The sequence below is a fragment of the Mobula birostris genome, chromosome 32 (genome assembly GCF_030028105.1).
Source record: "Mobula birostris isolate sMobBir1 chromosome 32, sMobBir1.hap1, whole genome shotgun sequence".
Taxonomy (NCBI): domain Eukaryota; kingdom Metazoa; phylum Chordata; class Chondrichthyes; order Myliobatiformes; family Myliobatidae; genus Mobula; species Mobula birostris.
The window spans coordinates 209,840-236,260 of record NC_092401.1 but is presented as its reverse complement, the minus strand read 5'-3'; the positions used below and the strand labels follow the sequence as shown (position 1 = coordinate 236,260).

The 26,421-nt window shown below is 42.8% G+C and overlaps 1 protein-coding gene across 1 annotated transcript in view; it reads left to right on the top strand.

Annotated features, from left to right (window-relative positions):
* LOC140191280 (complement C3-like) overlaps positions 1-26,421 on the top strand; it is a 215,486-nt gene that overhangs the window by 114,487 nt on the left and 74,578 nt on the right. The window contains exons 18-20 of the mRNA XM_072248549.1: positions 9,812-9,920; positions 17,457-17,542; positions 23,065-23,204. Coding sequence (XP_072104650.1) covers positions 9,812-9,920; positions 17,457-17,542; positions 23,065-23,204 — 335 coding nt within the window. The remainder of the gene's footprint in view (positions 1-9,811; positions 9,921-17,456; positions 17,543-23,064; positions 23,205-26,421) is intronic.

Here is a 26,421-nt window from a genome sequence, read left to right as displayed (position 1 = left end):
TAAAATATCCAATTGCATCTGCCTCCAGTTTTGGGTTCCTTATCTAAGAAAAAATGTGCTAGCATTGGAGAGTATTTACAGAAAGTTCACAAAGATGATTTCAGGAATGAAAGGGTTATCATAAGAGGAACGTTTGATGGCTCTGGATCTGTACTCACTGAAAATTAGAAGGATGAGGGGGGGATTCTCAGTGAAAGCTTTTGAATGTTGAAAGGCCTGGACAGAGTAGATGTGGAAAGGATATTTCCCATGGTGGGTGAGTCCAGGACAAGAAAGTACAGCTTCAAGATAGAGGGGCATCCATTTAAAAGAGAAATGCAGAGAAATTTCTTTAGCCGAAGGGTGGTGGATTTGTGGAATTTGTTACCACAGGCAGCTGTGGAGGCTGTATTTAAGGCAGAGATTGGTAGGTTCTTGATAGGACATGGCATTAAAGATTACGGGGAGATGGCCAGGGAATGGGGTTGAGGAGGGGATAATGATCAGCCATGATTGAATGGCGAAGCATACTCAATGGGCCAAATGTCCTTATTCTTGTCCTATGTTTTATGGGATTATGGACTGGAAAATTGCAAATCTCCCTCCACTCTTTATGAAAGGAGGAAGGCAGCAAAAAGGAAATTATAAACCTGACCTCAGTGGTTGGGAAAATATTGGAGTCAATTTTTAAGGATGAGGTTATGGAGTACACAGGACAACATAGGACAAAGTCAGCATAGTTTCTTTAAGGGAAAATCTTGTCTGGCAAACCTGTTGGAATTCCTTGTGGAGATTACATGTAGGGTTGCTAAAGGGGATATAGTGGATATTATACATTTGGACTTCCAGGGGGCTTTTGACAAGGTGTTACACATGGGACTACTTGCCAAGTTAAGAGCCCATAGTATTACAGGAAAGATACTAGCTTGTTCAGAGCATTCCCTGATTGGTATGAGACAGCAAGTAGGAATAAAACAATTCTTTTCTGGTTGGCTGCCAGTGACTCCTGGTGTTCCACAGGGGTCGATGTTGGGACCACTTCTTTTCCGGCTATACATCAATGATTTAGTTGATGGAATAGATGGATTTGTTGCAAGTTTGCAGAAGATTGGAAGGGCAGGTAGCATTGAGGAAATAGGTAGACTGCAGAAGGACTTAAGGCAGATTAGAAGAATGTGCAAGAAAGTGGCAAATGAAATACAATATTGGAAAATGCATGGTCATGCACCTTGGTAGTAGAAATAAATGTGCAGACTATGTTCTAAGTGGGGAGAAAATCCAAAAAATCTGAGATGCAAAGGAACTTAGGCGTCCTTGTGCAGAACATCCTAAAAATTAACTTGCAGGTTGAGTCAGTGGTGAGGAAGGCAAATGAGATGTTGGCCTTTATTTCAAGAGGTCCAGAATGCAAGACCAGGGGTGTGATGCTGAAACATTATAAGACACTGGTGAGGCCTCATTTTGATAGGGATGAATGTACGTGATAGGGTGCCAGGACCATTGTCTCCCTCAGGACCATATGAAAGGACTTACTCTTGTGCCTTCTTGCCTAAGTTCAACTCTTCAAACACTATTATGGAGTTGGAGATGGAGACCTACTCACGATCAAATGGGACTTGGATCAATGGACACAATGGCTGAAACACCAAGCTCTTGCAGCTCTAGGCTAACAATCAGATCCATTCAACAGTCAGGCTTGTTGGGCTCTTCTTCGACCAATTCAACTTCTTCTCCTACTGACCTGGCTCCAAGAAAATTAGGTGGACATGCATCACGACAGTTTGACCCATCTGAAATGGAGACTGACCCTCATCCCATAGTTCCATCCTCCCTTATCATCTAGGACCAGGCTCTACAGCACAAACCTATTCTGGCTGACATATCTGAGAGCTGTAAGCATTCTGAGGCATTCCAGTGGACCCACTTTTTGCCCCTCTCCAGGTGCATGACAGACTCTGGATTTTCTATGATGCCAGTTCTGGTGGGCCACCATGATCACAGATATATGTCAGTTCATCGCAGCGTGCCTTCAGTGTGCCTCGTACAATTCCTCCAACCAGTGACCCTCTGGGCTCCTGTGGCCCCTAATGGTTCCTCAGCGCCTGTGGTCCCACATTGCCATGGAGTTCATCATGAGGTTGCCACCGTCTGTGAGGACCACAGTAATCATGACAGTGGTGAATTGGTTCTCCAAGGCAGCTCACTTCATTGCCCTCTCCAAAATTCTGTCAGCTGCTAATATGACAGACCTGGTTCTCCAACATGAAGTTCACTTTCACGGCTTCCCTCAGAATACTGTCTGATTCTGACCCACAGTTCTTTGCCCACTTCTGGCAAGCATTTTGCTCTGTCCCCGGCACTTCAGTGAGTTTGTTCGCTGGCTATCATCTGCAGTCCAACATATAAAGAGTCAATCAGTAAGTGGAGAAACTTCACCCCACCTCTAACTTTTCCACATGAAAGAAGTCTCTGCACAGGGCTGACCTGTCCCACAATCTACACACCTTCTCTGCATGGGCATTTCATCCTTTGATGTGCTTCATGACTACCAACCCCATTGTTCCCTGCAGAGGAGCCAATGGTGGTGGTCTCAACTGCCAAGATCCTGGTTGACTACTGCCAGAATGCTTGGAGGAGAGCATGAAGAACCATCCTAACTGCCAGCTGAGCCTACTGCTGTTAGGCCAACTGCCCGGCCAGACTACTCCTGTCTGGGGTCTGTGTCTGGCTGTCTCTCCAAAATCTGAACCTGTGCACAGTCCCCTGCAAGTTCACAACCCAGTTTATTGATCCTTTCGAGATCTCACATCAGATCAATCCACTCACTTACCAATTCCAGCAGCCACAATCCCTCATGATCACACCTACTGTACATTCCACATGTCCTGCCTCAGGCCTGTCATCCATGGATCACAAAACCACCTGGGTGTGTACCTCTGGAACCTAAGCAAAACATTAGATTTAAGCCAATTGATTATTGTGGTCTCAGTCATACTCAGTTCAAGCTGTGGAACTGATTATGATTAGAACCACCCTAATGAGTGGTGAAAGGAACATAATTATAAGTTCCAAACACAGTAGCAAATTCTTGGTCGACACGCTTAGCTCTTCTTAACTTGCTAAAATTGTTAAAGTTTGTGTGGCAATTGCTTGTACATGAAATACTTTTGATGGCACTGACCAGTTGATACATGTACCTGCTATTCTAACTTTAGGCCAGTGTTACATGATTCTAGGAGCATTTAGATGAGGAGTGTGCAGGAGGCTGAGGTGATGACTGGGGATGTTAGAAAGCCAGAGCACCAGAAATTCACAGTTTTGCTTTTGCTGATCATTTAATGCAATGTACATGTTACAATCCATTGCATTTGGATGTCATCAGGAATGTTTATAACCCGGGAAATGTTAGGTTAGCCCTCCGGTGTCCCTGACAACGACTCCTGCAAGAAGTGCATCCAGCTGCAGCTCCTGACAAACCGCGTTAGGGAACTGGAGCAGGAGCTGGATGACCTGCGGATCATTTGGGAGAATGAGGAGATTATAGATCATAGCTACAGGGAGGTAGTTACACCAAAGGAGCAGAGGACAGGAAATTGGGTCACTGTCAGGCGAGGGAAGAGGAAAGGGCAGGCAGAGCCGGGTTCCCCTGTGGCCATTCCCCTCAACAACAAGTATACCGCATTGGATACTGTTGGGGGGGGGGATGACTTACCTGGGACCAGCTGCAGTAGCCGTATCTCTGGCACTGAGTCTGGCTCTGCAGTGCAGAAGGGAGGGGGGAGAAAGAGGAGAGCGGTAGTGATAGGGGACTCGATAGTTAGAGGTGCAGATAGAAGGTTCTGTGGTCGGAACAGAGAATCCAGGATGGTTTGTTGCCTCCCAGGTGCCAGGGTCAAGGATGTCTCTGATTGATTGCATGACATTCTGAAGTGGGAGGGTGATCAGCCAGATGTCGTGGTGCACATCGGTACCAATGACATAGCAAGGAAGAGTGAAGAGGTCCTGGACAGTGAGTATAGAGAGCTTGGTAGGAAGTTGAAAAGCAGGACCTCAAGGGTGGTAATCTCAGGATTGCTACCTGTGCTAGGTGCCAGTGAGGGTAGGAATAGGATGCTCTGGAGGAGGAACAAGTGGCTGAGGAACTGGTGTAGAAACATAGAAACATAGAAACATAGAAAATAGGTGCAGGAGTAGGCCATTCGGCCCTTCGAGCCTGCACTGCCATTTATTATGATCATGGCTGATCATCCAACTCAGAACCCTGCCCCAGCCTTCCCTCCATACCCCCTGATCCCCGTAGCCACAAGGGCCATATCTAACTCCCTCTTAAATATAGCCAATGAACTGGCCTCAACTGTTTCCTGTGGCAGAGAATTCCACAGATTCACCACTCTCTGTGTGAAGAAGTTTTTCCTAATCTCGGTCCTGAAAGGCTTCCCCTTTATCCTCAAACTGTGACCCCTCGTTCTGGACTTCCCCAACATCGGGAACAATCTTCTTGCATCAAGCCTGTCCAATCCTTTTAGGATTTTATACGTTTCAATCAGATCCCCCTTCAATCTTCTAAATTCCAACGAGTACAAGCCCAGTTCATCCAGTCTTTCTTCATATGAAAGTTCTGCCATCCCAAGAATCAATCCGGTGAACCTTCTTTGTACTCCCTCTATGGCAAGGATGTCTTTCCTCAGATTAGGGGACCAAAACTGCACACAATACTCCAGGTGTGGTCTCACCAAGGCCTTGTACGACTGCAGTAGTACCTCCCTGCTCCTGTACTCGAATCCTCTTGCTATAAATGCCAGCATACCATTCGCCTTTTTCACCGCCTGCTGTACCTGCATGTCCACTTTCATGCAGGTTTTAGGGGGCAGGGTTTCAGATTTCAGGATCATTGGGACCTCTTCTGGGGCAGGTGGGACCTGTACAAGAGAGACGGGTTACTCTTGAACCACAGGGGGACCAATATCCTTTCAGGGAGGTTTGTTAGTGCTATTGGGGAGGCTTTAAACTAGATTTGCAGGGGGATGGGAACCAGAGTGCCAGAGCTGACAGTGTGGCTGGGGTGAAAATAAATGATCTTGAAGGTTTAAACAAATCCGCTGATAGAAAGGTTGTGAGTGGTGGTAAAAATCTTCTGAGGTGTATATATTTCAATGCTAGGAGTATTGCGGGGAAGGCGGATGAGTTGAGGGCGTGGATTGACATGTGGAATTATGATGTAGCAATTAGTGAAACTTGGCTACAGGAGGGGCAGGACTGGCAGCTTAATATTCCAGGGTTCCGATGTTTCAGATGTGATCGAGGCAGAGGAATGAAAGGTGGGGGAGTAGCATTGCTTGTTAGGGAAAATATTACATCAGTGCTCAGTCCTTATGGGTGGAGCTGAGAAACAGGAAAGGTATGGACACATTAGTGGGATTGTATTACAGACCACCCAATAGTCAACGAGACTTGGAAGAGCAAATCTGCAGAGAGATAGCAGGCAACTGCAAGAAACATAAAGTTGTGGTGGTAGGGGATTTTAATTTTCAATACATTGATTGGGACTCCCATACTGTTAGGGGTCTAGATGGTTTAGAGTTTGTAAAATGTGTTCCGGAAAGTTTTCTAAATCAATATATAGAGGGACCAACTAGAGGGGATACAATATTGGATCTCTTGTTAGGTAACGAATTAGGGCAAGTGACGGAAGTCTGTGTAGGGGAGCACTTTGGTTCCAGTGATCATAACACCATTAGTTTCAATTTGATCATGGACAAGGATAGATCTGGTCCTAGGGTTGAAGTTCGGAACTGGAAGAAGGCCAAATTTGAAGAAATGAGAAAGGATCTAAAAAGCGTGGATTGGGACAGGTTGTTCTCTGGCAAAGATGTGATTCCAGAAATAGTAGGGGACAGAGAGTCCAGTGAGATGGAGGAACTGAGCGAAATACATGTTAGTAGGGAAGTGGTGTTAGGTAAATTGAAGGGATTGAAGGCAGATAAATCCCCAGGGCCAGATGGTCTGCATCCTAGAGTGCTTAAGGAAGTAGCCCAAGAAATAGTGGATGCATTAGTGATAATTTTTCAAAACTCGTTAGATTCTGGACTAGTTCCTGAGGATTGGAGGGTGGCTAATGTAACCCCACTTTTTAAAAAAGGAGGGAGAGAGAAACCAGGGAATTATAGACCGGTTAGCCTAACGTCGGTGGTGGGGAAACTGCTGGAGTCAGTTATCAAGGACGTGATAACAGCACATTTGGAAAGCGGTGAAATGATCGGACAAAGTCAGCATGGATTTGTGAAAGGAAAATCATGTCTGACGAATCTCATAGAATTTTTTGAGGATGTAACTAGTAGAGTGGATAGGGGAGAACCAGTGGATGTGGTATATTTGGATTTTCAAAAGGCTTTTGACAAGGTCCCACACAGGAGATTAGTGTGCAAACTTAAAGCACACAGTATTGGGGGTAAGGTATTGGTGTGGGTGGAGAATTGGTTAGCAGACAGGAAGCAAAGAGTGGGAATAAATGGGACCTTTTCGGAATGGCAGGCGGTGACTAGTGGGGTACTGCAAGGCTCAGTGCTGGGACCCCAGTTGTTTACAATATATATTAATGACTTAGATGAGGGAATTAAATGCAGCATCTCCAAGTTTGCGGATGACATGAAGCTGGGTGGTGGTGTTGGCTGTGAGGAGAATGCTAAGAGGATGCAGGGTGACTTGGATAGGTTGGGTGAGTGGGCAAATTCATGGCAGATGCAATTTAATGTGGATAAATGTGAAGTTATCCACTTTGGTGGCAAAAATAGGAAAACAGATTATTATCTGAATGGTGGCCGATTAGGAAAAGGGGAGGTGCAACGAGACCTGGGTGTCATTATACACCAGTCATTGAAAGTGGGCATGCAGGTACAGCAGGCGGTGAAAAAGGCGAATGGTATGCTGGCATTTATAGCGAGAGGATTTGAGTACAGGAGCAGGGAGGTACTACTGCAGTTGTACAAGGCCTTGGTGAGACCACACCTGGAGTATTGTGTGCAGTTTTGGTCCCCTAATCTGAGGAAAGACATCCTTGCCATAGAGGGAGTACAAAGAAGGTTCACCAGATTGATTCCTAGGATGGCAGGACTTTCATATGAAGAAAGACTGGATGAACTGGGCTTGTACTCGTTGGAATTTAGAAGATTGAGGGGGGATCTGATTGAAACGTATAAATCCTAAAGGGATTGGACAGGCTAGATGCAGGAAGATTGTTCCCGATGTTGGGGAAGTCCAGAACGAGGGGCCACAGTTTGAGGATAGAGGGGAAGTCTTTTAGGACCGAGATTAGGAAAAACTTCTTCACACAGAGAGTGGTGAATCTGTGGAATTCTCTGCCACAGGAAACAGTTGAGGCCAGTTCATTGGCTATATTTAAGAGGGAGTTAGATATGGCCCTTGTGGCTACGGGGGTCAGGGGGTATGGAGGGAAGGCTGGGGCGGGGTTCTGAGTTGGATGATCAGCCATGATCATAATAAATGGCGGTGCAGGCTTGAAGGGCCGAATGGCCTACTCCTGCACCTATTTTCTATGTTTCTATGATTGGTAGGTGGGAAGCCTTCAAAGGGCAAATTTTGAGAATGCAGAGTTTGTATGTTCCTGTCAGGTTTAAAGGCAAATTGAATAGGAATAAGGAACCTTGGTTCTCAAGGGATATTGCAACTCTGATAAAGAAGAAGAGGGAGTTGTATGAAATGTATAGGAAACAGGGGGTAAATCAGGTGCTTGAGGAGTATAAGAAGTGCAAGAAGAGACTTAAGAAAGAAATCAGGAGGGCTAAAAGAAGACATGAGGTTGCCTTGGCAGTCAAAGTGAAGGATAATCCAAAGAGCTTTTACAAGTATATTAAGAGCAAAAGGATTGTAAGGGATAAAATTGGTTCTCTTGAAGATCAGAGTGGTTGGCTTTGTGCGGAACCAAAGGAAATGGGAGAGATCTTTAATAGGTTTTTTGTGTCTGTGTTTACTAAGGAAGCTGGCATGAAATCTATGGAATTGAGGGAATCAAGTAGTGAGACCATGGAAACTGTACAGATTGAAAAGGAGGAGGTGCTTGCTGTCTTGAGGAAAATTAAAGTGGATAAATCCCTGGGACCTGACAGGGTGTTCCCTCGGACCTTGAAGGAGACTAGTGTTGAAATTGCGGGGGCCCTGGCAGAAATATTTAAAATGTCTCTGTCTACGGGTGAAGTGCTAGAGGATTGGAGAGTGGCTCATGTTGTTCCGTTGTTTAAAAAAGGATCGAAAAGTAATCCGGGAAATTATAGGCCAGTGAGTTTAACGTCAGTAGTAGGTAAGTTATTGGAGGGAGTACTAAGAGACAGAATCTACAAGCATTTGGATAGACAGGGGCTTATTAGGGAGAGTCAACATGGCTTTGTGCGTGATAGGTCATGTTTGACCAATCTGTTGGAGTTTTTCAAGGAGGTTACCAGGAAAGTGGATGAAGGGAAGGCAGTGGATATTGTCTAAATGGACTTCAGTAAGGCCTTTGACAAGGTCCCGCATGGGAGGTTAGTTAGGAAAATTCAGTCGCTAGGTATACATGGAGAGGTGGTAAATTGGATTAGACATTGGCTCGATGGAAGAAGCCAGAGAGTGGTGGTAGAGAATTGCTTCTCTGAGTGGAGGCCTGTGACTAGTGGTGTGCCACAGGGATCAGTGCTGGGTCCATTGTTATTTGTCATCTATATCAATGATCTGGATGATAATGTGGTAAATTGGATCAGCAAGTTTGCTGATGATACAAAGATTGGAGGTGTAGTAGACAGTGAGGAAGGTTTTCAGAGCCTGCAGAGGGACTTGGACCAGCTGGAAAAATGGGCTGAAAAATGGCAGATGGAGTTTAATACTGACAAGTGTGAGGTATTGCACATTGGAAGGACAAACCAAGGTAGAACGTACAGGGTTAATGGTAAGGCACTGAGGAGTGCAGTGGAACAAAGGGATCTGGGAATATAGATACAAAATTCCCTAAAAGTGTCGTCACAGGTAGATAGGGTCGTAAAGAGAGCTTTTGGTACATTGGCCTTTATTAATCGAAGTATTGAGTATAAGAGCTGGAATGTTATGATGAGGTTGTATAAGGCATTGGTGAGGCCGAATCTGGAATATTGTGTTCAGTTTTGGTCACCAAATTACAGGAAGGATATAAATAAGGTTGAAAGAGTGCAGGGAAGGTTTACAAGGATATTGCCGGGACCTGAGAAACTCAGTTACAGAGAAAGGTTGAATAGGTTAGGACTTTATTCCCTGGAGCGTAGAAGAATGAGGGGAGATTTGATAGAGGTATATAAAATTATGATGGGTATAGATAGAGTGAATGCAAGCATGCTTTTTCCACTGAGGCAAGGGGAGAAAAAAACCAGAGGACATGGGTTAGGGTGAGGGGGGAAAAGTTTAAAGGGAACATTAGTGGGGGCTTCTTCACACAGAGAGTGGTGGGAGTATGGAATGAGCTGCCAGACGAGGTGGTAAATGCGGGTTCTTTTTTAACATTTAAGAATAAATTGGACAGATACATGGATGGGAGGTGTATGGAGGGATATGGTCCGTGTGCAGGTCAGTGGGACTAGGCAGAAAATGGTTTGGCACAGCCAAGAAGGGCCAAAAGGCCTGTTTCTGTGCTGTAGTTTCTATGGTTTCTATGGTTTCTATTCAGAAACCCAAAGATTGCTTGGCTGACAACTCTGAATTTTATGTTTCACATTCCTATTCTGAGTAGCAAATATCTGTTTGGGCTTTTGATCTTTTATTCTTGATCTCCAAAGTTAGATTATATGTAAATCTATTAATTTTCTCTTTTCTTTAGGTGCAGATGATGATTACTACACTCCTTATGAACACATAACAAGCAGATCCAACTTCCCAGAAAGCTGGCTATGGACAATGATTTCTCTTCCAAATACTCAGAGAGATGGGTATTTATCCAAAAACCTTATACACTTGAATGAATGCATTTTGATGATACTACACTTCTCAATAAAATTAATTCATAGATTTGCCAGAATTTGCATTCAATGACAGTTTTTTTGTCCCTTCACTATTGACTGGAATCTGGTTCATGTAATAGCATTTGCAATTTTGCACATTACCAGTTCCAGCAAATAGTAACATGACACTCATTTTAAAAAAATATTTTGATGGACTTTAAGAAATTTTCCATGTGTTTTAACAAAATATTGAGGGTAGTTGTACCTGTGTGCACATAACGTAATTCAACCCATGACAATCTGGCTGAGAAGGAGTGCTTCTCACTCCTACAAAATACTAGTCTTAGCTCTAAATTAAAATTGGACTGCACATTCAGAAAAAGCCTTCTGTGCAGGAAACAATGTCAAATACATGGATTTTACTGGTGTATATGGCAGCGTAGTGGGAGTAATGGACAACAACAGTGTAGAGGGAGTAACAAAGGTTCAAAGGTTAATTTTATTATCGAAGTATGTATTCAGAATACAATTGATTTGTCTTCTCCAGATAGCCATAAAATACAGAAAACATTGAAGTACTTAAAAGAAAGACAACAGTCCCTCCCACCGCATGAAAAGAAAATGATACAGAAACTCACAGACCCCAAACCCTCCAACCCATACCTCACACAAAAGCTAACAGATCACTCACATGGAGAAACAACTGCAAGATCATCAAACCACAAACCCCAGCCCACCAATCAGCAACAAGAAATAATAGGTGAGAACACGAAAAAAAAACTTAGAACTGGAAGAGGCCAAAATGAAGTGCAGTCCAATCCATAAATCCCAGAATTTTGATATCACTCCGAGAGCATTGGGACATAACGGCCTCTCCAAGGTCAGCGACTCAAACCAGCACTGTAATACAAAAAAATTATCAAAATTTTTTGACAAGGTGATGAGAGAGTTTGAGTAAGGCATTTAACAAAGTCCATCATGGGAGGCCAATCCAGAATACTAAGCTCCGCGGGGCCCATGGCAAATTGACTGGGTTGAGAACTGGCTTGCACATAGAGGACAGGGTAGTAGTTGAAGGATGTTCAAGCTGGAGGTCTGTATTTAGTAGTGTTCCGCAGGAATCTATGTGGGAACCACTGCTGTTTCTGATGTATATAAATGTAGATAGGTGGGTTATTACGTTTGTGTATAATATCTAGATTGGTGGAGTTATGAAAAGAGTAGAAGATTGGCAAAGAATATAGCGCAATATAGATCAGTTGCAGATATGGGCAGATGGAGTATAACCCTTTAAGCCAGATAAATATGAGGTGTTGCACCTTAGTAGGGCAAATACAGAGATAGTACAATGTTAAGGACAAAATACGTAATAGAAACATAGAAACATAGAGAAACCTACAGTGCAATACAGGCCCTTTGGCCCACAAAGTTGTGCCGAACATGTCCCTACCTTAGAGATTACTAGGCTTACCCATAGCCCTCTATTTTTCTAAGCTCCATGTACCTATCCAAAAGTCTCTTAAAAGACCCTATTGTATCCATCTCCACCACTGTTGCCGGCAGCCCATTCCACACACTCACCACTCTCTGAGTAAAAAACTTACCCCTGACATCTCCTCTGTACCCATTCCCCAGCATCTTAAACCTGTGTCCTCTTATGGCAACCATTTCAGCCCTGGGAAAAAGCCTCTGACTATCCACACGATCAATATCTCTCATCATCTTATGCACCCCTATCAGATCACCTCTCATCCTCCGTCACTCCAAGGAGAAAAGGCCAAGTTCACTCAACCTGTTTTCATAAGGCATGCTCCCCAATCCAGGCAACATCCTTGTAAATCTCCTCTGCATCCTTTCTATGGTTTCCACATCCTTCCTGTAGTGAGGCGACCAGAACTGAGCACAGTAATCCAAGTGGGGTCTGACCAGGGTCCTATATAGCTGCAACATTACTTTTCAGCTCCTAAATTCAATTCCATGATTAATGAAGGCCAATACACCGTATGCCTTCTTAACCACAGAGGCAACCTGCACAGCTGCTTTGAGCATCCTATGGACTCGGACCCCAAATCCCTCTGATTCTTCACACTGCCAAAAGTCTGACCATTAATACTATATTCTGCCATCATATTTGACATCCACTGACAGGAGAAGGGGCAAAGGCAGGTCCTGGCACCTTAAAACCAGTGCTTTGGGTAGATGGCGCTCATCAGCCTGAGAAGGCAGTCCATCTAAGAGAGGGAAAACTCTGATTTCAAACCTCCACTGCCTTGCGGCCATACCCACTTATGGGAAAGGCTTCAGGAGTAAACCCTGAGGACAAATCCAGACCTGAAGTCCCTAAGGCAGTCCGACGTTGCTTTCGACCTTGCTCTGGCAACTCCTGCGACATCACTGGTGCCAAGCTGTATCGGCCCTTGCCCTTCCCTTGGACAACATCGGTGGCATGGAAGGGGGAGACTCGCTGCTTGGGCAACTGACGATCTTCCATACAATCTTGCCCAGACCTGCACCCTGGAGAGACTGAAGCAAGACTTTCCAGGCGCGGATCCATGGTCTCACAAGGCTAACGGATGCCATTCTTTCATCATATTTGACCTACCAAAATGAACCACTTCACACTTATCTGGGTCAAACTCCAGCTGCCACTTCTCAGTCCAGTTTTGCATCCTATCAATGTCCCACTGTAACTCTGCCAGCCCTCCACACTACCCACAACACCTCCAACTTATGTGTCATCAACAAACTTACTAACGCATCCCTCCACTTCCTCATCCATGTCATTTATAAAAATCACGAGGAGCAAGCGAACCAGAACAGATCTCTGAGGCACTCCACTGGTCACCGACCTCCATGCAGAATATGATGTGTCTACAACCACTCTTTGCGTTCTGCGGGCAAGCCAGTTCTGGATTCACAAAGCAATGTCCCCTTGGATCCCATGCCTCCTTACTTTCTCAATAAGCCTTGCATGGAGTACCTTATCAAATGCCTTGCTGAAATCCATGCGCACTACAACTAATGCTCTTCCTTCATCAATATGTTTAGTCACATCCTCAAAAAATATTGATGTTCAGCAGAGAGATCTCGGGATCCAAATTCATCACTCCTTGAAAGTGGCTACACGGGTCAGTAAGGTGGTTAAGCAGGGTTATGAAATGCTTTCTTTTATTAGTCAAGGCATTGAGTTCAGAAGTCAAGAGGTTATGTTGCAACTTTATGAAACTCTGGTTAGGTTACATCTGGAGTATTACATATATTTCTGGTTGCCCCACTATAGGAAGGATTTTGAGGCTTTGGAGAGGGTGCCGAAGTGGTTTACCCAGATGCTGCTTGGTTTAAAAGGCATGCACTATCATAGAACCATAGAACACTACAGCACAGAAACAGGCCTTTTGGCCCTTCTTGTCTGTGCCAAACCATTTTTCTGCCTAGTCCCACTGACCTGCACATGGACCATACCTCTCCATACACCTCTCATCCATGTACCTGTCCAAGTTTTTCTTAAATGTTAAAAGTGAGCCCGCATTTGCCACTTCATCTGGCAGCTCATTCCACACTCCCACCACTCTCTGTGTGAAGAAGCCCCCCACTAATGTTCCCTTTAAACTTTTCCCCCTTCACCCTTAACCCATGTCCTCTGGTTTTTTTCTCCCCTAGCCTCAGTGGAAAAAGCCTGCTTGCATTCATTCTACCTATACCCATCATAATTTTATATACCCCTATCAAATCTCCCTTCATTTTTCTACGCTCCAGGGAATAAAGTCCTCACCTATTCAACCTTTCTCTGTAACTCAGTTTCTCAAGTCCCGGCAACATCCTTGTAAACCTTCTCAGCACTCTTTCAATCTTATTAATATCCTTCCAGTAATTTGGTGACCAAAACTGTACACAATGCTCCAAATTCGGCCTCACCAATGCCTTATACAACCTCACCATAACATTCCAACTCTTATAATCAATACTTTGATTTATAAAGGCCAATGTTCCAAAAGCTCTCTTTACGACCCTATCTACCTGTGACGCCACTTTTAGGGAATTTTGTATCTGTATTCCCAGATCCCTCTGTTCTACTGCACTCCTCAGTGCCTTACCATTTATCTTATATGTTCTACCTTGGTTTGTCCTTCCAAAGTGCAATACCTCACACTTCTCTGTATTAAACTCCATCCGCCATTTTTCAACCCATTTTTCCAGCTGGTCCAAATCGCTCTGCAAGCTTTGAAAACCTTCCTCACTGGCCACTACACCTCCAATCTTTGTATCATCAGCAAATTTGCTAATCCAATTCACCACATTATCATCCAGATCATTGATATAGATGACAAATAACAATGGACCCAGCACTGATCCCTGTGGCACACCACTAGTCACAGGCCTCCACTCAGAAAAGCAATCCTCCACTACCACTCTCTGGCTTCTTCCATTGAGCCAATGTCTAATCCATTTTACTACCTCTCCATGTATACCTAGTGACTGAATTTTCCTAACTAAACTCCCATGCGGGACCTTGTCAAAGGCCTTACTGAAGTCCATGTAGACAACATCCACTGCCTTCCCTTCATCTACTTTCCTGGTAACCACCTCGAAAAACTCTTAATAGATTGGTTAAACATGACCTACCACGCACAAAGCCATGTTAACTCTCCCTAATAAGTCCCTGTCTATCCAAATACTTGTAGATCCAATCTCTTAGTACTCCTTCCAATAACTTACCTACTACCGACATCAAACTTACTGGCCTACAATTTCCCAGATTACTTTTAGAGCCTTTTTTAAGTAATGGAACAACATGAGCTATCCTCCAATCCTCCGGCACCTCACCCGTAGATACCGACATTTTAAATATATCTGCCAGGGCCCCTGCAATTTCAACACTAGTCTCCCTCAAGGTCCGAGGGAATACCCTGTCATGTTCTGGGAATTTATCTACTCTGATTTGCCTCAAGATAGCAAGCACCTCCTCCTCCTCCTCAATCTGTATAGGTTCCATGACCCTACTACTTGTTTGCCTTATTTCCATTGACTCCATGCCAATTTCCTTAGTAAATACAGACGCAAAAAACCCATTTAAGATCCATACATAGCCAACCACTCCGATCTTCAAGAGGACCAGTTTTATCCCTTACTGTCCTTTTGCTCTTAATATACCTGTAGAAGCTCTTTGGATCATCCTTCACCTTGACTGCCAAAGCAACTCACGTCTTCTTTTAGCCCTCCTGATTTCTTTCTTAAGTATTTTCTTGCACTCAATCACCTTATTTGCTCCCTGTTTCCTATACATGTCAGACATCTCTCTCTCTCTTCTTCTTTATCAAAGTTCCAATATCCCTTGAGAAACAAGGTTCCTTATTCTTATTCACCTTACCTTTAATCCTGACAGGAACATACAAACTCTGCACTCTCAAAATTTCTCCTTTGAAGCCCTCCCACTTACCAATCACATCCTTGCCGAAGAACAACCTGTTCCAATCCACGCTTTTTAGATCTTTTCTCATTTCTTCAAATTTGGCCTTTTTCCAGTTTAGAACCTCAACCCGAGGACCAGATCTATCTTTATCCATGATTAAGTTGAAACTAATGGTGTTATGATCACTGGAACCAAAGTGTTCCCTTACACACACTTCCGTCACCTGTCCTAACTTGTTTCCTAATAGGAGATCTAATATTGCATCCTCTCTAGTTGGTACCTCTATATTAAAATCCCCTATTATCACAACTTTATGTTTCCTGCAGTTGTCTGCTATCTCTCTGCAGATTTACTCCTCCAATTCTTGCTGACTATTGGGTGGTCTACAATACAACCCCATTAATGTGGTCATATCTTTCCTGTTTCTCAGCTCCACCCATATGGCCTTGGTAGACAAGCTCTCTAATCTGTCCTGCCTGAGCACTGCTGTAACATTTGCCCTGACTAGCAATGCCACCCCCCCACACCCTTCTTTCCTCTGCCTCTAAGACATCTGAAACATCAGAACCCTGGAACATTAAGCTGCCCCTCCTGCAGCCAAGTTTCACTAATGGCTATAATGTCGTAATTCCATGTGTCAATCCACGCCCTCAGCTCGTCAGCCTTTCCCACAATACTCCTAGCATTGAAATAGACACACCTCAAAAGATTATTACCACCACACACAACCCTTCTATTTGTGACTTTGCATGAACTTTTAACATAATTTATTTTCACCCCTGCTCCACTATCTGCTCTGGCACCCTGGTTCCTATCCCCTTGAAAATCTAGTTTAAACTCTCCCTAAAAGCACTAACAAACCTTCCTGCAAGGATATTGGTCCCCTTGTAGTTCAGGTGTAACCCATCTCTCTTGTACAGGTCCCACCTGCCCCAGAAGAGGTCCCAATGATTCTGAAATCTGAAACCCTACCCCCTACACCAGTTACTCAGCCATGTGTTCATCTGCCAGAACATCCTATTCTTACCCTCACTGGCATGTGGCACAGGTAGCAATCCTGAGATTACCACCCTCGAGGTCCTGCTTTTCAATTTCCTACCAAGCTCTATACTCACTCTTCTGGACCTCCTCACTCTTTCTTCCTACGTCATTGGTACCGATGTGTACCATGACATCTGGCTGATCACCTCCCACTTCAGAATCATGAAAGGTTGAATAAACTTGGGCTGTTTTCTCTGTAGCACTGTAAGCTGATGGGAGATCTGATCGGGTTTTAAAAGATTGCGAGGCATTGATAGAGTAGACAGGGAGTATTTGTTTCCCAGGGTTGAAATGTCTACCAGAGGGCATGCACTGAAGGTGAGAGGGTGAAGATTCAAGGGGTATGTGAGGGGTAACTTGTTTTACTCATGCTTCCTGAAATGTGCTGCCTGATGTGGTGATAGAGGCAAATACATTAGAGGCTTTTCAGAGACGTTTGGATAGGCACATGGATGTAAGGGAGATAGAGGGATATCAACCTAGTACAGGTTGGAGGGATTAGTATTTAGGTGTTTTTGATTTGCTTTTTAGCTGGGTCAGCGCAACATTGTGGCCCAAGTGGCCTGTTCCTTTGCTTTACTGTTCTATGTTAAAATCTGATCCAGTAATGAAGTAATCCCAGCCAGGTCTCCGTATAGTTTGTGTCATGTCTGTAGACTCATTGGTGTTAATCATTCCCTCAGTCAATGTTAGAGCTGGTCAACAGTTTACTAAAGTTAGTGGCTGTTACAGCAACATATGAAAATTCAAAGCCTGCCTGGTGTCTAAAGATACACTGTCCTCATAACTTGCCAAGAACAGATAGTGAATGAATCCTGGAAATACTGATTAATGCCTGGATCACTTATTCATGTGTTCTATGCCTAAAGAGATAACAATCACAGGCAGTGGAGTACTACGAAATAAAACTATTTGTGTAATGTGTCCAAAGTTTCAACTTAGTAAGTTTGCCTCTAAAATTTCAACAACAAATATGTGCTGTTTATCACAAAAAGCAACAAATTACAAAAGTAACATATTTGTGGTGTATATGACAAAATGAGTTTAATGTACATTTTCTTTTACTAAAACAGCCTTGCATCATCGGAGATTATTCAATACCTTAAAGACTCCATCACTACTTGGGAAATACAAGCTGTCAGTGTGTCTCCAACAAAAGGCAAGGTTCTTCTGCATTATAAGAATGTTGAAATCAATAACTACATAATGTTTTAAAGGGCACCAATAGGCCAGGCTTTGATTCAAGATTATATTTTATTTCTTTTCATATGTGGAAGTTGTGAGAGTGGAGATGTGGGACAAACAAAGCACCAAACACAGAAGAAAGTTGCCTCCACTGTTCGCTTTGACTGGAGTGTCATTATGTGCTCATAATTGACTAAAAATATTAGCAAGACAGATATATTCCAAATAAGAAGAAATTTTCAAAGGGAAGAAGGACACTACCGTGGCTGACAAGAAGGAAGCCAAAGCTAGAGAGAAGATAAAGGATTGGGGAGCTTTTAGAAACTTGCCGAAGGAAACTGAAAAGGTTATTCGGAAGGAAAAGATGAATTAAGAGGGGAAACTGGTGACTAATATCAAAGAAGATACTAAAAGCTTTTTTAAGTATATCAAAGTCAGATTCAGAATCAGGTTTACTATCACCGGCATGTGACGTGAAATTTGTTAACCTAGCAGCAGCAGTTCAATGCAATACGTAATCTAGCAGACAGAGAGAGAGAAAAAAAATAATTAATAAAATAAAACATAATAAACAAACAAATAAATCAATTATGTATATTGAATAGCTTTAAAAAATATGCAAAAACAGAAATACTGTATATTAAAAAAAGTGAGGTAGTGTCCAAAGGTTCAATGTCCATTTAGGAATCGGATGGCAGAAGGGAAGAAGCTGTTCCTGAACCACTGAGTGTGTGCCTTCAGGCTTCTGTATCTCCGACCTGATGGTAACAGTGAGAAAAGGGCATGCCCTGGGTGCTGGAAGTCCTTAATAATGGACGCTGCCTTTCTGAGACACCGCTCCCTAAAGATGTCCTGGGTACTTTGTAGGCTGGTGCCAAAGATGGAGCTGACTAGATTTACAACCTTCTGCAGCTTCTTTCAGTCCTGTGCAGTAGCCCCTCCATACCAGACAGTGATGCAGCCTGTCAGAATGCTCCCCACGGTACATCTATAGAAGTTTTTCTATTTGTTGATATGCCAAATCTCTTCAAACTCCTCATAAAGTATAGCCGCTGTCTTGCCTTCTTTATAACTACATCGATATGTTGGGACCAGGTTAGATCCTCAGAGATCTTGACACCGAGGAAGTTGAAGCTGCTCACTCTCTCCATTTCTGATCCCTCTATGAGGATTAGTATGTGCTTCTTCGTCTTACCCTTCCTGAAGTCCACAATCAGCTCTTTCATCGTACTGACATTGAGTGCCGGGTTGTTACTGTGGCACCATTCCACTAGTTGGCATGTCTCACTCTTGTATTCCCTCTTGTCACCACCTGAAATTCTATCAACAATGGTTGTATCATCAGCAAATTTATAGATGGTATTTGAGCTATGCCTAGCCACACAGTTATGTATATACAGAGAGTAGAGCAGTGGGCTATGCACACACCCCTGAGATGTGCCAGTGTTGATCGTCAGTGAGGAGGATATTTTATTACCAATCCGCACAGATGTGGTGGCCCAGGTTCTGCAACTTCCTGATCAGGATTGTGGAAATGATGGTATTAAATGCTGAGCTATAGTCAATGAACAGCATCCTGACCTAGGTGTTTGTGTTGTCTAAGTGGTCTAAAAACGTGTGGAGTGCCATTAAGATTGCGTCGGCCATTGACCTATTGTGGGAATAGGCAAATTGCAATGGGCCCAGGTCCTTGCTAAGGCAGGAGTTCAGTCTAGTCATAACCAACCTCTCAAAGCATTTCATCACTGTCAATGTGAGTGCTACTGGGCGACAGTCATTAAGGCAGCCCACATTATTCTTCTTAGGCACTGGTATGATTGTTGCCTTTTTGAAGCAAGTGGTAACTTCCGCCCACAGCAGTGAGAGGTTGAAAATGTCCTTGAATACTCCCACTAGTTAGTTGGCACAGGTTTTCAGAGCCTCACCTGGTACTCCATCAGGACCTCCTGCCGTACGAGAGTTTACTCTCTTTAAACACAGTCTAACATCAGCCTCTGGATGGAGATCACAGGGTCATCAGGTGCAGCAGGGATCTTCACAGATATAGTAGCGTTCTTTCTTTCAAAGCGGGCATAAAGGGTAAAAGAGAGTTGAGGGTAGATATAGGACCAATACAAAATGATGCTGGAGATACTGTAATGAGAGGTGCAGCGATGGCAGAGGAACTGAATGCGTATTTTGCATCCGTCTTCACAGTGGAAGATGTCTGCAGTATACCGGACATTCAAGAGTGTCAGAGAAGTGAAAATTATGTCTGAGAAGGTGCTCAGGAAGCTTAATGGTCTGAGGGTGGATATATCTCCTGGGGCTGATGGAATGCTGGAATAGCTGGAGAGATTGAGGAGGTATTAACAATGATCTTTCAAGAATCGATAGATTCTGGCATTGTACCAGATAACTGGAAAATTGCAAATGTTACTCTGCTATTTAAGAAGGGTGGGAGGCAGCAGAAAGGAAACTATAGGCCTGTTAGCATGACATCAGTGGTTGGGAAGTTGTTGGAATCGATTGTTAGGGATGAGATTATGGAGTACCTGAGGGCACATGACAAGTTAGGCCAAAGCCATCATGGTTTCCTGAAAGGAAAATCCTGCCTGACAAACCTACTACAATTCTTTGAGGAAATTACAAGCAGGGTAGAGAAAGGAGATGCAGTACACATGGTGCCCTTGGATTTTCAGAAGGCTTTTGACAAGGTGCCGTACATGAGGCTGCTTAGCAAGATAAGAGCCCATGGAATTACAGGGAAGTTAGTAGCAGTGGTGGAGCATTGGCTGGTCGGCAGAAACCAGAGACTGAGAATAAATTGGGAATTACAGAGAGTGGGAATATTTTGACTGATTGCTGCCGGTTACCAGTGGAGTCTACCAGTGGAGTCCAACAGTGTTGGGACCATTGCTTTTAACAATGTATGTCAATGATTTGGATTACGGTTTTAATGGATTATTGGCTAAACTTGCTGATGATACAAAGATAGGTGGAAGAGTGAGTAGTGTTGAGGAAACAGAGAGCCTGCAGAAAGACTTAGATAGTCTAGGGGAATGGGCAAAGAAGTGGCAAATGAAACACAATGTTGGAAAGTGAATGGTCAAGCACTTTGGTGGAAGAAATAAACAGACAAAATATTATTTAGATGGGGAGAGAATTCAAAATGCAGAGATGCAAAGGGACTTGGAAGTCCTTGTGCAAGATACCCTAAAGGTTAACCTCCAGGTTGAGTCAGTTGTGAAGAAAACGAATGCAATGCTGGCATTTATTCCTAGAGGTATAGAATATAAGAGCAGGGATATGATATTGAGACTCTATGAGGCACTCGTGAGACCACACTTGAAGTATTGTGTGCAGTTTTGGGTTCCTTATTTTAGAAAGAATATACTGACCTTGGAGGGGGTTCAGAGAAGATTCACGAGAATGATTCCAGGAATGAAAGAGTTACTGTATGATGAACGTCTGGCAACTCTTGGGCTGTAGTCCCTGGAGTTCAGGAGAATGGGGGGGGATCTCATAGAAACATTCCGAATGTTAAAAAGCCTGAACAGATTAGATATGGCAAAGTTATTTCCCATGGTAGGGGACTCTAGGAAAAGAGGGCACTACTTCAGGATTGAAGGATGTTCTTTTAGAACTGAGATGCGGTATTAAATCTGTGGAATCTGTTGCCATGAGCGGCTATGGAGTCCAAGTCATTGGGTGTATTTAAGGCAGAGATAGATAAGTTCTTGATTATCCAGGGCATCAAAGCGTATGGGGCGAAAGCAGGTGAGTGGGGATGACTGGAAGAATTGGATCAGTCCGTGATTGAATCGCAGAGCAGAGTCGCTGGGCCGAATGGCCTACTTCTGCTCCTATATCTTCTGGTCTTCTGGTCTTATGGCCATTGGAGAGTGTAGGATATAAAAGATGCAGGTTCTATTTGTGAGTCTGAAATCTAGAATAGAGATGTAATTTACTGCTAATGCATAACTGGCCAGGCAGCATCTATCAACAGAGAACAGGGAAAGGTTAGAGATGCAATAGATGTTAAAATGCACAGTAAGTGGAAAGGGGACAACAATAGAATGTGGTGAATACAGGAGAGGTGAAGTAGCGGGCATAATGGATCAGGAAAAAGGGAATGGTTGAATAATTGTGCTGGGGTCTGGGCCATTTTTAATCAGGATTTTCTCACACTTGCAATCTATCAATGAGATTCTACAAAAGAAGAAAATAGTTCCTTGCTGGTAAGTCCATCCGTTTCTTTCTGTTAGGACAACAGACTGTGTCAAAGTATACTGTATATATATTAAAGCAGTGTTAATTGCAATGGTGTTCCTATTGAACATGAAACAGTAGAGCACAGTACAGGCCCTTCAGTCCAAGATGTTACATCAATCTTTTAACCTACTCAAAAATCAATTTATCTCTTTCCTCCCATATAGCCCTCCATTTTTGTTCATTCATGTACCTATCTAAATTGCTTTAATGGATCTGCCAGTACCACCAGTTGTATTTTCCACGTACTTATCATTCTTCGCGTAATACCTAACTCTGGCATCCCTCCGATACTTTCTTCAATCATCTTAAAAGAATGCCCTCTTGCATTATCACTGTTGCCGTGGTGAAAAGGCACCTGCTATCCATTCTATCATCTTGTACACCTCTTTTGGTGGAACATTCCAACATCACATTGAAATTATATGGGTGCTTTTTTACACGTTATCAGTGTTATGCTACTTCTTCAGTCGGTCACAATCACCAGAAAAAAAGATGCAGGAAAGACAAGTGACTGTCAAGGAAGGTTTATGTGCTACTAAAAGAACACAAGGGTTATCTATTGTTTAAGATAGATGCCAGAGAGAGAGGCAAACAAAGAAGCAGGAACGGTTTCTAGGTAACAGCTGCCTAGCTAGGACATTGGTGCATCGTCGTGGAATATCATTGACAACCAGAGGAGGTCTGTATTGAAATCTGGAATATTCTAATTTTCAAGGTGTAAACTGAACTTGCTGCTGTAAGTCTTTTGAAAATTATTACTGGTACATCATCTGAAATAGTTCTTCCTCAGGGTAACTGTACATTATCATTAAAACGGATACTATTTATTCCAGGTGCAGTTTACCACTTGAATAGACACATAATATTGACCAGAACTGGATAAGGTCTGAATATTTATTAGCCCATGCCTTTGACCATTGTTACTGAACCTCAGCAAACTTCTCTAATTCAAAGTAAAAACACACAAAATGGAAGGTCCTTTGTGTAATATAACACTCCTACAATCTTTTAATGCTTCTACCTCAAATCAGAGATGATTTGTATTATATTATGGCAGAGCAGTCAATTTAAATCTGTATCAGTTGATGGGAATGCAGAAGTTATTCCTTCAAAATATGAGGTTAACATGAAGGAAATTAAGTTTATTCTCTGTTTTGGAAGTAATTTGGTTTCACTATGAAATATAACAACAGATATTGTAAGTGCGGTGCCTATTCTGAATATTAAAACTTCTTGTTGCAGGAGTATGCATTGCACAACCCTATGAACTGACGGTAATGAAAGACTTTTTCATCGACCTTCGACTTCCATACTCAGCTGTTCGCAATGAACAAGTGGAAGTTCGAGCAGTCCTTTACAATTATCATACTTCAGAAATTCAAGTAAGTTTGGCAATGATATTCGATATCCTAAAGACTTTGGTCACATGGAGATCATTGGAAATCCTACGATGAATGTAATGGAGTTGTGTAATGGGGTGTGGAATAATTTAAGTGAATAGTGTTGCATTTATAACAATGGTCCAAGGTCAGAAGTGTAACAGGATGAAGAGAAGTTGCAGGAGAGGGATCAGAGATTGAATGTGAAGGGGTAAAAGATTTAAATTTTCTGGAAGGTCATACAAACTGACAAGATCATGTTGTCTTGTGTTCACCATTGGTGGGGTGGAGGAAACAATAGATGTACAAGAAAGCAAGCCTCAGTGATATGCATTTTTGAAGCTGTAAGGTGTGAAAAGGACAGATGATAGTCTGAAGGGCATGAAAGGATCTGAACAAACAAATGTAAATTGGAATCTCTGAGAATGCAGGCCAGTGGACAAAATGGCTACAGCAGGACAGGAGATGTTAAACAGAGATGAAGGATAGAGAATAGGAAGCAGGTCAGGGGAATGTTGAAACGGTTGACGAGGACAGTGATACATCAAGAGGATATAGAAATGCTTTTAAATGAAATGGTGAGACAGATATTAGACAAAAGTCAATGTACATAAATATGATATTATAGAAATATAAAAAAAATTGAGTGGTAAAATAGGGTAAATGCAAGCAGGCTTTCTCCAGAGGTTGTGTGGGACTAAAACTAGAGGTCATGGGTTAAGCATAAAAGGTCAAAAATTTAAGGGGAACATGACGGGAAGTGTCACTCAGATGGTTGTGAAAATGTGGAGCATGTTGCCAGTGCAGTGAACTTGATTTCAACGTTTAAGAGAAGTTTGAATAGGTACGTGGATGGTACCTATTTGAGAGTAAGGGAGAAGGAGATTATCATTAAATAACAGAGGGTGCTTGATGTATTTCATACACATTCGAGTTCTAAATGCATTAAATGAAGAAGGAATCGTGACAAGCAAAGAGACATTGGGAATAGGTAATTCAGCATTATTCTACTGGCATACAAGTCATGCGCAGGCAATAAGAGATCATCAAGGTTAAAGTTAGTCCCGAGCCTTATAGGCTCATCAGGCTGGTCCTTATGCTGGTTTCTGTGGTGTGAAATGACTGAGAGTACGAGACTTCCCCCCCCCCCGCCCCCCCAATAGGACGCCAGTCTATCGCGAGGTTAATCCCCAGAATTTCGCCGGTACCCATTTTCAGTTGGCTGGACTGGAACAGTGTGTGGTTCAGTGCCTTGCTCAAGGACCCAACACGTTGCCTCAGCTGGGACTCGAACTCATGACCTTCAGATCGCTAGTCCAATGCCTTAACCACTTGGCCACGCGCCACACAATAAGAGATTGGAATGGACCTTATTGGGAGTGGTGTATGTTTGGTGGATAAAATTGTGACAATTAATATGTGAATATTTGTCGAGAAAAATAATGCTAATATATTGACAGTTGAAGAGAGCAGAAATAAGGTATATGAAGGTTGAAATGTGATAGAAGGTCTAGTTATATTTAGAAGAAAAGCTTACTATGTCTCATTGAATTACATCCTATGTTTCACAAAGAAGTAGGCTTGCAGAAAGCTGGAAGCATGCTGTTCTAAATAGTCATTGATTTGGGAGGAAGCAGGGAAATGGAAAATAGCAAATGTTATATCCATGTTCAAGAAATGGTGCAAGAGTACTTGTAACTACAGACCCTTCAGATTAACATTAGTGACACAATTTCATTTGAATGTATGAGGAACAAAAATATAAAATAGAGCACAACATTATAAAGACAATTCAGGAAATAGAAATCTAGAGGTATGTGTGCATCAAACGTTGCACCCACCCTGAACACTATTCCGAAAACAGATGATCTGGTGATTTCTTGCATTCTTTGCAGCAGCTTGCTAAATGTAAATTATTTGCCAACTTTTTTGAAATTGCAGTAGTGATCACATCTAAAAAGTAATATAATGCCTGTAATTGGTTCTGGGATATGCTGTATTTGTTCATTAAAGTAATCATTGTGTATTTTGCGGGTAACTAGTTGGTTGTTGGATCCCTGGTGAAGACCTCAGGTTCTGCACCATGGATTCTGTTGTCACTGGACTCAAGTCTCCAGATGTTGACCAAACAGTGAAGAACATGGGCGCAGAAGCCATTCGGTACTTGGGACCTTGGATTCTGTAGTTCTGTGTGCTATTCCTGGATGCAAACGCTGCTGTGAATTAGATATCTTCAGTTCAAGGACCCGCCAACTAACGGGTAGTTACCTATCTTACGGAATCCCTGCTTGCTATTTTCCCATAGGTGTTCTGTAACTTAAAACTGCTGTATAGATTCAAATATTTTTGTAAAGCTGAGCAAAACATTGCATGCTCATTAACAGAGTTGAGAGACAACAGGAATGTGAGAATATTTTATTGGCTTCTAACACGAGTACTGAGTATGAGGTTCACTCTGCATGCTGCACTTGATTCTATGCTATTATACAAATTTCAGGCCAAAAAGTTAAAGTCGAAGTCCATCTCATCTTAATAAAATAGGGATAGACCATGCAGTCATTGAGCCTGTCTGGGAAACAGGTCTTTGTCTCACAGTGTCTGTGTTGGTAATTAACTACCTGCTTGTGCTAATCATTCGTTAATCCCATTTCGTTTCTCTCCACATTTTCATCAAATCCTCCCGGATTCTACGACACACCTACATGATAAGGGCAATTTCTGTGGCCAATTAATCTACCAGCCAGTGTGTCTGTGATGTGGGAGGAATCCTGAGTCCCAGGGAAAAGCCTTGAAATCACAGGGAGAATGTGCAAGCTCTGCACAGAAAGTAACCATGTTGAAATTGGTCCGAGGTCTCTGGCAGTGTGAGGAAGCAGCTCTACAGATTGTGCCACCGCGTCACCGTTGTCAGTTCCCTATGTGCTTTGATCCCATTGTATTCTGAAAATCTGTCAATTCAGCTTGGAATCAACTCTGCCATGCAACTCACGGTAGCCAATTCCAAAGATTCACAAGTCTTTTTCTTTCTTTTCTTTCTTTTTCAATCTTTTTATTAATATCAAAATGTTAAACATAACATAGTATTAATACAATGTTATTGGGATTACATTGTTAATAATTAACATATATAAATATAAACTCAGTTGGCACACAGGTATTAAACCTCCCAAAATCATATAAAATACAAATATAATATACAAAAAAAACAGAAATAGCATGA